This window comes from Pollicipes pollicipes, unplaced genomic scaffold (assembly GCF_011947565.3).
Source record: "Pollicipes pollicipes isolate AB1234 unplaced genomic scaffold, Ppol_2.1 Scaffold_4002;HRSCAF=4701_pilon_pilon_pilon, whole genome shotgun sequence".
Classification (NCBI taxonomy): domain Eukaryota; kingdom Metazoa; phylum Arthropoda; class Thecostraca; order Pollicipedomorpha; family Pollicipedidae; genus Pollicipes; species Pollicipes pollicipes.
The window spans coordinates 37,172,226-37,188,130 of NW_023596420.1; the positions used below are offsets into that span (position 1 = coordinate 37,172,226).

At 54.2% G+C, this 15,905-nt stretch overlaps 1 protein-coding gene across 1 annotated transcript in view; it reads left to right on the forward strand.

The window, feature by feature from the left end:
* The first annotated feature begins 2,588 nt into the window (after positions 1 to 2,588).
* The window catches only part of LOC119094446 (uncharacterized), a 32,591-nt gene continuing 19,274 nt past the window's right edge, over positions 2,589 to 15,905 (forward strand). The window contains exon 1 of the mRNA XM_037217504.1: positions 2,589 to 2,853. Within this exon, the coding sequence (XP_037073399.1) occupies positions 2,656 to 2,853 (198 nt within the window). The 5' untranslated portion in view covers positions 2,589 to 2,655. The remainder of the gene's footprint in view (positions 2,854 to 15,905) is intronic.

Genomic DNA, 15,905 nt, shown 5'->3' on the forward strand with positions numbered 1-15,905 from the left:
CAGAAACAAGGCCCTAAGAACAACCGGCCCGTGATTCATATAGGTCGGGGCGCGTGCAACAGTCAGGTTAGGGCCCACAATGTCTAACAGGGGGTTGTGTATCGGTAAGGAGCCCCGAGTGGGCAAGGGAAGCATTTGCTGAACAAGGACAGGGACGGGACACCGGACGGCAGAGGGCCTCTTGCGTTGGTCGGGCCTTCTGACGATGGAAGGAGATACGAGAGCTTATGATGGCAGTCCACAATAAAACGATGGAAGGGCCCTGTGTCAGTCAAGGCCCCAGCACTCAACGGGGGCCTCTACCCCATTTCAACCAAAGGACCATTAAGCGAACCTGGAGTCTCTGTGACAGATATTAAACTGCCTGCAATGATGAACACTCTTGCTGTGTATGAGGGCTTTTGCGTCGATCCGGTGCCAACTGTGCGGGTCAAAGGGACTTCCGCGTCAAAGAGTGGACTGATGCATGATGCATCCCTGTAAGGGCCGCCTGATCGGCCGACCAAGGAACCCCGCCTCCGTGTCGCCAGAATGGCAGCCGTTGAGTACCCCACGCTGGGACGGAATGGACCTCCAGACCTTGACCAGAAACGACGTGCCCCTTGTGTTTAACCCCCGGGCTCCTTGCAAACAATAAGTGTGGGATTTCATAAGTGTCCAATCAAGTGGATTGCAGCGACGTCAAAAATGAAGACGGCGAACCGATGTTTGCCCGAAGACGTCCATCGTTTTACAGAATCGACTAGTGAAACAAACGTATAAAAAGTTTTGGGCCTGAACGCTCGAAGTCTCAGGAGCAGGAGTCACGAGGGTCATGGTTGCAGCTCCCATAAAACCAACCGACGTTGACCGCTGCAGATGACACCAGTCGGCGGGCGCTGTGCGCGCCAGAAACGCCGTAGTGAAATAATACTTCTGAAAGTCTTTCAAAATCAACTTGTACCGTTCAAAGATTTGCTAGGACGTATATGCCACCTTTATGATTTGAGTCTGTCTTCTGAACAGATGAACAGCTACAGCAACACCAAAATTAGGCTTTTTGATTGTGCTCTTTCAGTTCCACTATCAAATTTCGGTACTAGTTCTGGGTGCTGCAAATGCTAATTCGTTCCAGTTTTCAGTCTAAAAATCGCACGGCCGAAACACACGCACAGACTACCCACTTAACGCAAGAACTGATGTCCTAAATCATTCACAGGTACTTTTTCAGTCACATCACTATTTTCATCCGCCATCGCCACCTAATGATCCATAAGGCCAACGTCGCGCTGCCCATGAAAGTTGCAACGCCAGGCGTCGAGGTTTCTATTTCTGAGACCTGAGAGCGCACATGTTAAACATCTTGTTAACTAATTTTTCTTCCAATACAGCCCTCACAGAATGCTGCATGTTTCCAGACAGACAAAGTGTGGTCATATCGGGTGATTTTTGTTGAGGGGGGAAGGGGGAGTCTCTCTTACCATCAGGGGCCTTTCATTCATTTTGTGCCCCCCACTCCCCTACCAAGGCTCTGGATGCGCCGCTGGTTCGGGTAGCTAGGAAGTGTCTGCTTTCAGTTAAGACAGTCTCTCCATTATTAGGCTCTCGGGACCAAGGAAAATGGTGCTCCTGGACGGGGTACGTCAGCGACCTCTGCTTATATCTGCCTGTATGAGCCCGACGCCTCCTCAGGAGCGCCGTCCTTCTCCTGATCTGTCTCCTGGTCTGTCTTTTTAAAGCAGTCCGGTAGGGAGATCCTTTTTGACATTTCTCCTTTGCCGCTCTCTCGGACCCACCATTTCGTTTTAGTTCAACGCAGTTTAGTCTCTCAGATATTGCAAGCAGCATTCGAAAACAATGTATGCGTTTAGTGTTCTCAATGACCATGACGATCTGTGCAGACCGCCAACAGCCGCTGAAATGGTCAGCGTTGCTATTGCGGCTGTTCACGCCCTGGCCAGTTGGCGTCTCAGAGCTTAGGGCTGTCTTTGATTTTTCCAGTCCAGATACGCACCAAGGTGGGCTCGATATCAGAGCTCCCCGAATTCGTGATCAGAAGAGGCCCCAGCTTCCTTCTGGTTCAGGCCCCTATGCTCCGCAGCACCACAAGACGCCTTGCATCCAGATCTTTTGATTGGCATATCCCGTTCGCTGCCTGGCAAGTATAGTTCGCGGAGATAGTGGTCTAGGCATGCTCGTCCCGCCGATGGTCACGGTATGAGAGGAGCCTTTTTTCACCGGAGGCAGCGGCCGCGACCGCCCCCCGCGCGCTCTGCTGGCCGGCCGGCGAGCGACACGTCCCCTGATTGGTCGGCGCTCCGCTCCCAGCCAACCCGATTGGTCGAGCGCCCGTGTGCCTTACACCTGATTAGCCGCCGAGCACGGTGATTTATCAAAGCCAGCCTTCCGGGGCCGGCGACGTATACGCGGGAAAGAACGGCACCTAGCATCAGCTTAGGCCACATCAAAGTGCCCTTCTTGCACGCCATTGGCGAGATAACATCCTGCCCTGATTGCTCTCCTTTGCCCGTAAGCTATTGGCTCTTGGAGACTTCTGAACGCTACCCGGCTTGCCAGTCGTTATTGGCCGCGCGAGTGGGGTCCCGGCGCCGATCGCAGCGCTCGTTCCACCGCTCTTCCGCAGCCTCTGCGCCGGCCAACCGGCCCTACCGCGCCATGGAGACGTGCGTCCTGCTGCCGCAGGAGTTCTCGCTGGTGCTGACGCCGGGCCGCGGCGGCGACGCCAAGTCGCCCGAGTCCGACGTCCAGGTCTGGAGCAACGCCCGGATTCCGCAGGGCGTGCGCGTGTACCCGTTCCAGGGCACGGTGCGCCTGGACAAGCTGGAGGTGTACGGCTACCTCAGCCCGACAGATGTGAGTACGCGCCGTGGCGGGCCGACCCGGGCGTGGCCTCTCCCACGCCCCGCTGGTGTGCTCAGGCTCGATAGTAGTCGGATGTGTAGCCGACCTGGGACCACGCTTGCATAAGTCGTTTTGGAGCATGCCGACCTGCATGACGAGCGGTCCCAGATTGTGCAAGCTCTAGGAGCTGGAGGCTGGTCCCACGGCAGTCTGGACCGGCCGTCATCCGGGGCAGCTTCGAACTCGCGTGTCTCGCTGCATCTCCTCACAATGCACTGCTCTAGCTGTTAACTGGTTCTCAACGGCCAGACGCGCACACAGCGTGTTCGTACGGCGGCGTCCCGACCTCGAAGGGACCCCAACAGAACGACAGACGGGCCCCTGCGTGGGGCGCTTCAGGGGCCCGCTGCCGCGTATCCTTACCTTGTCTTCCTCGAGATCTACTAGTGTTATGTTTAGGCATGCTGCGGTGAACAATGTGAATTCTGGCTCCTTTCGACGCTCCTTTTATGCGTTTTTTCTCCATGCATAGAACCCAGTTTTGCTGGATAGCGGCATAGACCCCCCGTGACATCCCCTGTGTGTGCCTCTGAGCACGTCCGATACAATCCAGACCGGAGGACGCTCAACACCTGGGTACATCTGATTTCAAACCGTTGAGGTGGCTGAGGTGCTGCTGGCAGCCAGAGCTACATTAAAAGGCCATCCAAAACTGGATCTGCACGCAGAATTGGCCCGATCAGATACAAACGCGTTGGAGCGGCCTGCAGGTTGGGGCAGGGACTGGAGCAGCGAGCGGCTGCAGGTTGGGGCAGGGGCCGGAGTAGCGAGCGGCCGCAGGTTGTGGCAGAGGCCGGAGTAAGCGAGCAGCTGCAGGTTGGGGCAGGGGCCGAGTAGCGAGCGGCTGCAGGTTGGGGCAGAGACCGGAGTATCGAGCGGCTGCAGGTTGGGGCAGGGACCGGAGTATCGAGCGGCTGCAGGTTGGGGCAGGGGCCGGAGTAGCGAGCGGCTGCAGGTTGGGGCAGGGACCGGAGCTGCGAGTGGAGTGCTGAACTCTCTCCCGGACGGGACACAGCGGCCCTGCCGCCCGCCGACGCCACGCGCCTCGAGTTCGGGACATCCGCCCTGGTCCGTGACGTTTGTCCCAGCTGGTGTCTCCCTGCTCGTGTAGAGACACATGTCGAGCGAGAAAACTTGGCAGGGAAGCCGTATGCCCCTTGTCGCGTCCTAAGCAGCTCGAGCACAGGCCTATCGTCCATCACAGTATCTCAGGCCGCCGTCTGGCGGCAATCGTTCCTCCCGAACGAATCCGTCAGGTACGTGAGGAGACTCAAGGACAAGCCCGACTCGGCGTTGTCCGCCAATTTTACAGAGTCACTTCAACACAAGTTTCCTCTTCTGACGACCGCTCTTTTTCGGCACGGCCCACTTCGAGAGTCACTTGTCTGTTTACCGATAGATGCTACTCGCTCTGTCATGGTACGACCCAACTATGCTAACATCCGTGGGCCTGGGAAAGCCTGAAATAGCCTGAGAATATAACCGGATGTGCTACAGTCTCAGGGTTAAATATTCGCGCCCACTGCCTGAGATTTTAGGGTCAAATTTTCACACATAGTATCGCAAACCTTTGACAGAACTCTACCCAATCTATTTCATTGTTATTTATGCTACCGAGAGCCTGTGACCCAAACTAACTCATTTTTGCGGACCTCTGAGGTTTACTCCCGGGGTAGCACAGGATTATATCACGCAGATTATATATATATATATATATATATATATATATATATATATATATATATCTGTGTGTGTGTGTGTGTGTGTGTGTGTGTTTGTCATATTAGCACAGCAAAACTTCCGCACTTGCCAGTCTCATTACAAATCATGCATGCGCGCATTATCGTCAGAACCATGTTTTTCACGCACTTGCACAAGAGAGGCTCGTCATTAGACTGGTCAGTAGTCAATGAGAAGGCCTCGTTGCGATGGGCTCCTCCGTTTTACGTCCGTGCCAGTGTGAGCTCCGTCCTTTTGCATTATCGATGTAAAAACAACGGAATTTGTCTGCATGGGTGCCTTATGACAAACGATGAACACGTGGATAGGATGTTTTTCAATCCACGAAGCCAACAGCATAAATACGATCCGACCATAAGTGGATTTGGTGGACGTTATTGTACCGGAGCGTGTGCATGAGGCCGGAAACTGAAAGTGAGACAGCGGTGAGCTAGAGGAGGAAAAGACCGTCCGAAGACGCAGCCTCTTACTTGCCGATGTTTTTGGTGCTTCTAGTGAGCGATTCGAGAGAGCGAGTGACTCCAAAGGTGGGAGTGCCAAATTCCGTCTCGAGGTCGGTTTTTTCGTGCATCGCCATATGTTAAAGTCACAAGTAGAAGGGTCATGGTCCTTGTCCCCAGCCCTGCTATACGGTTCCTGGGCCCATAATTTGGGAGGTCATTTCAGCTTGTTATGGGGAGCAGCTAGACAATACAGAGCCCGAGGCGCTCCCCGAGAAAGATTCAAAGATAGTGAGCAGAACGAGGATAGGCACACTGTGTGGTATCAGATTTGTGCTCAATTGCAATGGAATCAAACCGGGAAACGATTCGGTAATCTAGGAATTTGATCTAGCTCAAAATACGCCAACTATATGCTTCACACGATCTAGATCGCTGGCGATGTCATGCTTACCGGGATGTTCAATTTGTCAACTCCCGTCACAGGACGTTTATGATTTCCGACGGCGTGGGAATAGGATTTAGTGTTAGCCTCCATCGGGTCTTACCTTCCAGGCAATTTAGCATTTAGCCATATGACGCGACATGAAAACAAATGAAATACCATGATGCTCTTGTAAGCGTATGTCTGGCTTATCAAATGTGACACTTTGCAGTGATCCTCAAATCTAGCCAGCCTCCGTGCTCAGTGTCACGTCACAGGAGCAGCCGACACGCTCCTACGCTCTGCTGGCTTTTAATGCATTCATCGAAATGAGAGTTGAAAGACAGGGGAAAACACGACATACGATGGGGCTTTGTAAAGAGATAAAGTTGGGTGGATTTGATAAAGGTAAAATGCGGAGAAGAAAATGGGAGAACATCCCGCAGTGTGGGTTTGACGACCATTTGACCACTCCAAGCCCAGCCAGTGGCATGGGGGGATAATAGGACAGCGGGCGGTTATGATATTGAGATCATCAGTTATAAGTAAAATAGGGATAAAGATGTGGAGGAGGGTTTTATATTCCGTACTTGTCAATCACGTCGGAGCTTATGTACATTGTACACTGTGGATGTGATAAGAAATGGGCTGAAGGTACATGCTTTAATCATGAAGCGCAAAGGTGAGCAACAAAATACAAGGTCAGGTGAATGAATCGTGCCGTTAGTTTCGCGTCTTGTTTTTGCACTCGGCTGGACCAGCGAGTCGCTTGTAGGTATTGGACGTGGTGGCGATTCCACCCCTTCAATGTGTACTTTTTCAAAAGCCTTAAGTTTCCAGATGAAACCTTTTGGCTCAATTTTTGTCATTTTTCAGAGAATATTTTGCCAAACACGAGCTGAACGACGATATACGCGAATATCTTATCACTTCAGGTTGTGTAACAGCTCTCTGGTATTGTATGGCACTCATGTAATTCGATTCTGAAGACCTTGCATCTATAATGACAAAAAATACAAGCTCGAAAAGACGCGAATTAACTAAGGGAACTGCTTCAAGAGCTAGGCTCTCCTATACACAGTATCATCAGTCAGCTGCCGTCAGAAGGCGAGCCGTGATAACTAACTTGTGGTGAAGTGGTGACTATTGCGCATAAAGCGAAGCTTAAATGACCACTAGCCGTGATTTTTAAAAACTTATTCATTAGCATTATATAGGTAGCTATGTGTTCGGTCAATGTATCAGTTAAGTTTATTCCCAGTGTCAAGACAATTGACGGGGCCTGCGCATAATCCATGTGATATGGACAGCGCCAGCTTGCTGCTTGCCTGACTGCGTCACGCTCCAGACAATCAGCCCGCGCCTATTTCCAAAAAAATTAGCATGGCGCTAAGCTCCAAGGCGGCTGTTGCATTGCCTGAAGCAAAAACAGCTTTGGAAATTTTCTTGCACTCGACTTCGTGTTCGCCATTTTGCAAATGTGGTGAATGCGCTAGCAGACTGGCTTAGAACTAAACAGAAGACGGATATTCAGCGGAATTAAGTCACGCGTGACCTAACAGCTTAACTTTTAAATTTATGAAAACAACAAGTTCGATGTTTTACCTAGAATATCAGAGGAGTGTGGACAGAAGCATAGCTTTGCAAAATACGTCGGGCAGGAAGGGGCTAAGGAATGAAAGGTTGCACAACCTACCCCAAAATACGCCAAAAATGTTTCCCTCCTGTTTGGCCCACTTTCTTTTCAATGTTTGGGATGGGGAGCTGCAGCCCACCCAACTGAATAGGGTCTACACCCCTGGATGTGAACAATTGAAGGTTGGATATAATAACACTGAAAAGCTGTGGAGACAGAAACTGGTGGTATGGATGTTAAAAGCAAAATAGTACATTTCCTTACATGCAAGATATCATAATCCTGCACGCAGTCAACGGTCTGTCACTTGAAATTTGAAGGACAAAGAACGTGGAGGGGAAAGGGGACTGCTTCCAATTATCCACCTGCCCAACCTTCCTGCTTCACTTACTAAAACATTGCAGTCTTTTAATAGCTATATATGGAGATTGCAAGCTTTGCAATGCAGCTATATGATTGACAGTGTGCAAGCGTGACTCATCTTTTAATGCAGTTACCGCTCAAATAATTGAATGCTGCCAGCCCCGTTAAACAGCAATGCAGCTAGTGTATGTTTGGATACAATTGGATAGCAAGCAATATTGGGTACCTCATTTGCTCGAGCATTGGTCAGCTATGGCTAAAATCAACCTTGGTTATAAACTTCGTTGTAAATCCATTGCTTAACTCGTCTTCAGCTCCGATAGCCCGGTGGTGCGGTGCTAATCTAACTAGCTTTTAGCCTTTGTGTGTTTGCTTCATACGCTCTAAATAACCTCAAATATTTGTTTTTTGAGAGAGATATACATATTTACAAACAGATAAGCACATGTATGAATGCATCTATGATATGACATAATATAAGCCCTTCCACATTACACGTACCGTTTTATACCTAATGAGAAGCAGGCAGTACCTACGCCAGCAACATGAGAACATTTCAGCAGTGCACCGTAACAGTATTTACAACCCGTATCGACGCCACACGAATAGGTGATGTGACGGTCAGCGTCCGGCCGGAAATATTCGCCCATGCATGGTTGGCACCATTCCATTGACGAAGATAACGTCCACGCGACCCGTTACAGGCTGCTTTTTCAGTTCACTGGACCGTGCCGTGACCATTTTTACCCTTCTCAGAGCTATCAGCCCGTCACATTAGTTGCATCAGCCGATTTTTGAGCCAGGTGCGATCAGTTCAGCACCGGACACCTGTTGGGCTGTGCGCCTCACGCCCGACACAGCGGTGACGTGTCCGGTGCTATCGCGGCGGCGCCGGGTCATGATCGTCCGATACTGCCGAGGCCGATCCGATGTTGTCCGACTCAGTCGAAGGCCGGGACAACCGGCGTAATGAGTCCGCGCGCAGGTGGAGTAAGGCGGCGAAAATACGCTCGCCTTTGAATTAAGGCAGGCTTTCAAGAAAAAAAACATGCTCGCCGCGGTGCGTTGATTGTGGGTACAAAACCACTGGCACTGTTCGCATCATCTCCGATCTTACCCGATTCCCAAACACACCAGTCATGAACGAAAAAAACTTACTTTTCACCGCCATTTCATTTCGTTGTATGTGAAACATGCTTTTGAATAAAGAGCTTAAATAGTATGCTACCGCGACACATTTTTCATGAAAACAAATACGAACCCTGGTTATGCCAAAAAGAAACGCATAGCGATAAAGAGGATACTATTGCAAGCCTTCCTGCCGAGCACAAATCTATGTGCTCAGTATCCCCGAACACTGTCAGGAGGTGTAGAAATATGATTGTATATTACTGCAAGTGGAAGCTTCATTTCGGGCCGTGCTACGTGCGTTTGTCGCAGTCTCTGCATTCCATGTACAAGTCTATCTCTTTATTTGTTTGAACGAAAATACCCCGTATTTTTCTGGATACAGTGTAGCTCCAGAATATTGCTTTTTTACCTGAACTATAATTCTTCCCTCGTAGACAGAGAACAAACAATTTAAAACAACTAGGGCAAACTGTGACTTTGAGCCGATTGTTGTTTCATTGTGCACAACACTTACAAGCGCCATGTTAAAAATAAGCGGCATTGGTGGGTATCAAGCCCTATGGAGATGCAGAAAGTCATTGCACTGACTTCCGGGAATGACAAAAGTGGTGTCAATCAGTCCAAAATTGCTGCCCAAGCCGCCCCCACACTCGTTTTCTGAAATGGCAGCCCGGCTCTCATCCGAAGTAGCCAGTCTTCTGTTCAACCTAAGCCAGGCGCTGGACGCTGCTACAGCACAAGTGCCGCTAACCAAATCCATCTTGTAACTACCTGATTCATGAGCGGGAACTCGGGCACACAGGCAGACAGCATTCAGTGGGCTCGTTCCGAGGCTATCGGACATAGGTCGTGAACCTTTGGGCGGACAGACTAAGCTTGTCGCGGTAAAGTGAACCACCAAAGTTGTCTGACAGTGCGGAAAGGCGGGGGAGGAGCGGAGCGTTTGTTTTAAGACGTCATCGCGTCAGGAGCTCAGTTTGATGCAATGAGAGCTTGGGAGTCAGGACACAACACATCCTTCGCCTTTCGTGTGCGTGCATTGCACTTGCGTTTGCAACGCGTGCACAAACATCGGTAGACTAACGTGACTTACGCCTTGCACTTACGTCAATGGGAAATCCCACGGGCTGAAGTTCATGTTGGTTTAGTTGTTTAAATGTGCAAGTCACGGGCTCGTTTTCCTGCTCCGATGCCGCAAACCGCGCCGTTTCTTTGCGTTAAACGCGCCCTAAACGGAAACATGACCTTGACTGCGTGCTGGTTCTGGGCACGACGTCAAACATAAAACGCAGATATTGACTGACAATCTCGTGGCCGCTAGCTACCGTGCAGTATAGGTAATCTTGCCCACCAGGTGCACTGACGTATCGCGGCTGCATCTGAGCGTTGTTCTTTAACGGGAGAGCGCCGTCACCACCTGTCTGATCTGCGGTCCTGAAACGAGACCGGGCCACACACCGGTGAGCGGTCCGTTCCGGTCCAGTGAACGGTCTGGTCTGGCCCAGTTCCGTCCAGTGGGCGGTCCGGCTCGGTCCTGTGAACGGTCCGGTCTGGTCCAATCCGGTCGAGTGAGCGGTCCAGTCCGGTCCGGTCCGGTCCGGTCCGGTCCAGTGAGCGGTCCAGTCCGGTTCAGTCCGGTCCGGTCCTGTGAGCGGTCCAGTGAGCGGTCCGCCACGCTCCGGCTCGGCGGTCGCGTGCTAACAATGCCAGTGACAGGCGGCCGCGCGTCCTTCGCGTGCCACCGGCGGCCGGTGCTGCCCCCCCCCCCCCCCCGCCTCACACACACGGCACCCGCGCCCTCCGCTGATTGAAAACAGGCCGCGGTGTCAGCGAGAGGGCGGCATCGGGGCTGGACCGGCCGCCACCATCGGAGGTCAGCCGGGAGGAACCGACGGCCCCGCTGCGGCGCAGGCTCGGCTCCTGCCGCAGCCGGCGAGGCTCATCCTGACACACAGCGGTCCTGTTGTTCACAGGCGTGCTGCAGTTAGTCTGAGTTAGTATTTTTGCCGACTTCAGGTGGTTAGTGCAGGCGTGAGTGCACCGGCTTTATGAGCAAACATCGGCGATAATATCACCAGCTGCAGACAGCGGTGCGGTCATGTTTCTGTTGCACAGTTCAGATCGAAGGCGCAGCGTGGCCAAAGCGTGCATGCCTGTTAGCCGGTGTTCCGCATTTGCCGCCGCTCTTGGTCCATTTCACTATCATCCAGCTGGCAGTATAAGGTTACAAAATATTTTGACGTGACAGACTGGGAAAATTCCAAGTTTTTCATGTTGAAAGCGTTTTTTTTACCAGTTACAGTGAGATGTGAAGTTCTACTTATGTCCGTAATATGCCAGTGGGTAGCGTTTTGGCCGTTTCATAGAATTAGCCCCTTTGTGCTGGTTTACCAGAAATGGCGACATGATTTCATACGGAACACACCGAAGCTGGGGCTTCTAAGCGGGACATACCGGAGCTAGGGCCTCTGAGAAGGACACACCGAAGCTCGGGCCCCGACATACCGGAGCTCGGGCCCCTGAGCAGGACATACCGAAACTCGGGCCTCTGAGCGGGACACACCGAAACTCGGGCATCTGAGCGGGACACACCGGAGATCGGGCCTCTGAGCGGGACATACCGAAACTCGGGCCTCTGAACGGGAAACATCGAAGCTCGGGCCTCTGAGCGGGACACGCCGAAACTCGGGCCTCTGAACGGAACACACCGGAGCTCGGGCCTCTGAGCGGGACACACCGGAGCTCGGGCCTCTGAACGGGGCGCGTCAGCGTGACGTCTCAGCACGCGCTGCACCAAACGCGTCATCCACCCGAGCCGTGCCTCCGCAGTGTTTGATGCCCACACCAGTACCGGCGCGAAAAACTGGCCTGGTCAGGTCCAGCGCCCGGCGCCCTGGTAAACAGGGAAACAGGCTGACGGACGGTGGGGCATCCACGCGGCTTATGACGCAGACCACGGCGCCGCAACGGTCGGAGGGAGGGGGAGGGGTACGTCGCCGGACCAGTCGCCGCAACCGCGGCCTCTTGCTCCGACCACGGATGATCGGCCGTAACCACAGCCAGAGAGATATGGACAGTCCGGAAATGTCTGTCAAATAGGGGGGGGGGGACAAGGCTACCAGTAGTGTGTCATGTCGGAGTGGACATCGCAAGCCAGAAACAGCTGGTGGCAGCGCAGTGCGGGTGAATCTGTCTTGCGTTTTGCGACTGAATGAGAAGGGCGCTGTTGCGCACATTCGTTCTGCGTACCCGGCGCCGGGCTTACCGCATCGGTGTCGGCCGGTGGGTGCGCGTGTGCGCAAGAGGACTTACCAGACCGGTTTGACAGTGACGGCAAATGGGCCACATCGCGTCAAAATGAGACTCTATGACGACCACACGGCCGGCCCGGACTCCCATCCTTCAGTCGGGCAAGGCAAGCTCCGGGCGACACTTGACTCCGTGGTTCACCGCGGGGTGGCCCGGGTGCGCGTCGCCCGCCGTCCGCGTGCCGAGGCGGGCGGGGCGCGCGTGCGGGCGGTGACGCGCCGGCCGGACCCGGGCCGACCTTGCGCTGGGCGCGGACCGGCGCAGGGCGGCGCCGGCGCTGCAGCGGCCGGCCGGGCGGGGACGCCGCCGGCCGGCCCCCAACAAAACAACACACCGCTAATAGAGAGACGATTTCACGGCGGCGGCCGGCGAGGATCGATCAGCCGGAGGCCGGACGCCCCGCTCACAGCTGGACTCCACCCACCGGCCGGCCGGCGCTCTGTAAACACGTCACCGGCACCTTCTCCCGACGGAGGCCCGTCACAGCGGCGGCACAGAGGGTCCGCTCTGTGTAAACACGTCACCAGGCACCTCCCGGCGGAGGAGCCGTCACAGCGCCCGGCACAGAGGGCCGCTTCTTGTAACCACTGTCCACCGGCCACCTCACCCGGCGGAGGAGGCTGCCACAGCGGCGGCACAGAGGGGCGCTCTGTAAACACGTCACCTCCCCATCATCTTCCGTCAATATGTCAGGTAACTGCGCTGCTGCGCCAGTGGAGAACAAAACTAGCCAATGCTGTTTGCTGCGGTGAAACCCTCTGAAGAGTGTGAACCTTGACTACTGTTGTGATCATTAGCTTGCTCTCGTATCCAGCTGTCCCTGGTGAAATATCTAGGCCAAGTCTACAGATCTGCTTCACCGAGCCGTGATCTGGAGAGCATGAACGCGGTAATTGGTCGCCTCCCTCAAACACTGCGTGGTTTTCTAATTGCCCCGTAGTAATAAGTTAGGCAAGTGTAATACCCGTTAGTTTGTTCGTTCCGTTTTCTCTGTTCATTTTTCACGCTGGTAGGCGTGAATGTGAGTAAACAAACGAAATGAACTTGTTAAACCCGCAGTCGGTGCCTGCCACCATCAATTGTTGCTTCGGTAGCCGTATACACACGTGTACATGCGAGCGCACACTCGCAACGGGTGTGTAATAAAACCGTATCTAAGGGGAGAACACTTAAACCCAAAACCTTGTCGTCATTTGGGTAATGTAAACTCTATGTTTGTACTTGTCTGCAAGAGCCTCACGGTTTTCGAATGACCGTAACACCTAGAAAGAAAGTAGACCGTAATCAGTAGTTGCTGTATTGGGAACAGCGGGCGCGGTTAGTAAACTTCTGGTCATGCTGTATCTAAATTGCACCATAAGCCCGTCACCGTCTTAGCCAAGTCCGTCAGAGTTGCAGTGGCACTGCACTCTATGTACAGGAGACAGCACCCGCGCCAGCACCGCCAATGTGCGGTTACCGCCATTTTCTGAAAAGACACAAAAACTCAAAAGCTGCTTCATATGATTTGCACGCTTTGAATGTTTACCAATATCGCCTGGTACGTGAAGGTTCAATTATTGCCGTTAACTGCGCACAAAGAGAGAAGATCTTGTCACGCGATGGACTGCGTTACTTTACACAAGCGGCCCGCCGTCAATCGTCAGTTGACGTGCGTCGGCTTCGGTCCTTCACCAGCCTTCCTGTAAGGCGGCGCGCGCAAGAAGCTGAAGTCGTTGGTGACCATCGTGATGACAGCGTGGATGCTATGTATTGGTCTCTTCAATTGGTTGGCACGCCAACACCAGGTCTGTGACCAATTTCAGCTACCAGCATTGAATGAATTTTGCCGTTATTTGCCATGTGGTTTCCGATGGTTGCAGGACGGTCTTGTCCGTGGCCACGACGACGCGCAGCCATTGAGGGCCAGATTCACGGGATGTCTTTAACAGTTTTGGACTACGTGCTTGGCCTACCTGACTATTTGTGTCATGCTTCCATTCTGGCGTTAATCTAAATCACGCAAGCTTGTCCGAAGAAGACATGGTTTGCATGCGTGTGGCTAACGTATGAGTATTTCCTATTTATATTCCCATTCAGTTAGGCGCGCAGAGAATCTGAAGCCATTCTGATGTCCATCTGTGAGCGTTGACAGAAACTTCCAGCCGCTGAGGCCCATCTGTCTATACTTTTTGCCCCCATTACAGAACAGCTCATGACTCAACTTTCTTTAATGAGCCAAGAATACAGCTTAAGGAAGCGGAGCTTCCCCCCCCCCCGGCCTAAGCTCCGCACTTTTCTGTTAACACCATAGATGAATTCCGACGGAAAGAAAAGATAGTCGTGCTTAATTCCCCCCCCCCCCACCTACCTTAAGAAAATCCTATCTGCGTTCCTAAGATGAGCCAGCCTCTAAGTTGCACGCTTTTTAAGGGAATGCCTGCTTGTTATTTATGCCGTTCAAACACAGTCGCAAAATAGATTATATTTGGCGCGGATGAGCAATCCATGCAATATCGCTCGTGCTGCGCACGCTCACCAAACGTGCTCCAGGCGCTGTCCGTGTTATGGTGTGCTGGTGTCACCACGTTGCGAGGTGACCGTGCCAAACGACGGCGGTAGCTGCACAGCCCACCCCTCCACGCGCTGCATGCTTATGTTGCCTCCTTTGTTCCCACGGTAGCCGGCGCTCGGGTTCCGTCGGCCCGCTTTGAACCGACCTGATTCATTTGTGAAGCGGCGAGGCCTTTAAACGCCTGTACCGTCCAATTACCATCCGCTGCCGGGCCGGACCGAACCCGCGCGCGCTCCCCAGCGAGACGGGCGAGCCGCACCGCCGCCTTTAGATCGGCAGCCTGCAGACGGCCGCCGACGCGGGAGGACCTTGTCGGGTGACGTCAGCGCGCCGGTGTTGCGCCCGCATAACGAGCCGATCGCTTCCCACGGGCTGCCGCGGGCCCTGCGGCGCAGCCTACCCCGCGGGCGCCGGCCGCGCCCGGCCGCGTCCGCGCTGGTAGCCGCTTTTTACGATAATCGACACTGAGAATCTATTATGGCGCGCTGTTACAATAAAGGGGCTGGCGTCGGCGGCCGCTCGGCGCTGTCGGCTTTTTCTGCTGCTTTATTGAGCGGGAGCCGCGGCGGCGACCGCCGGTTCAAACGGCCCGCACCCGATAGCATCTGTGCATTATTACCGGCGGCCGGCGAGCCTTATGGCTCGAAACGGCCACGTCACCGGATTAAATCACGTCGGGAGCTGTTGCATGCCGCGGCCGATCTGCCGGCGGCGCCGCGGCCGCCACCGCCGCGTGTCACCAGCCGGGCGCCCGGGCGTCGCTAGTGTTCGACTCCCGCCGCCGCCGTCGGCCGGCAGCCGGCGGCGGCGGATGGAGACGGGCGGAGGCGCGGGGCGTAGGGGACAGTCCGCCCGCCGCCGGCCACCGAGCCGTGACCGCGCGGAGCGCCCCTGAAGAGGGCTCTTCGCCGTAATCCGAGCCTTATTGCCGCCATCGCCGCGCGGAGGAGCCGGCCGGGCGCGGCGGCCGGTTTACTGCGGCGGACTGCGCTGATGCTGCCTGACCCGCTGACCAGCAGTGCCGGGGCATAATGAGCAGGGACCTGCCGGCATTCCAGCAGCAGACGGCTAGTTCGCATCAGCGCTACTGATGCTGCAGGTTCCACAAGCCGTGCCACTGCCGCGTTCTCACCGTTTATCCATCAGCCTGGTAGCCTCGAAGCTCCGAGCCATCCTCAGCTGATCCTATTACGTGGAGCGGCTCGCAGCCCAGTTAACTGATCTCGATCGGTTCTGATCAGCACTTTTGCACCAGCCCCAGCCGGTCCCGTGAGCAGCCTCTCTCCCTGTCTCTCTGGCCGCGCGGCTGTGCGCGGCTGGCAGGGGATCCCCTGTGCCGGGCTCGGCTGTGTTGGCCGGTTGGGGATCCCCTGTGCCGGGCTCGGCTATGCTCGTCGGCCGGGGATC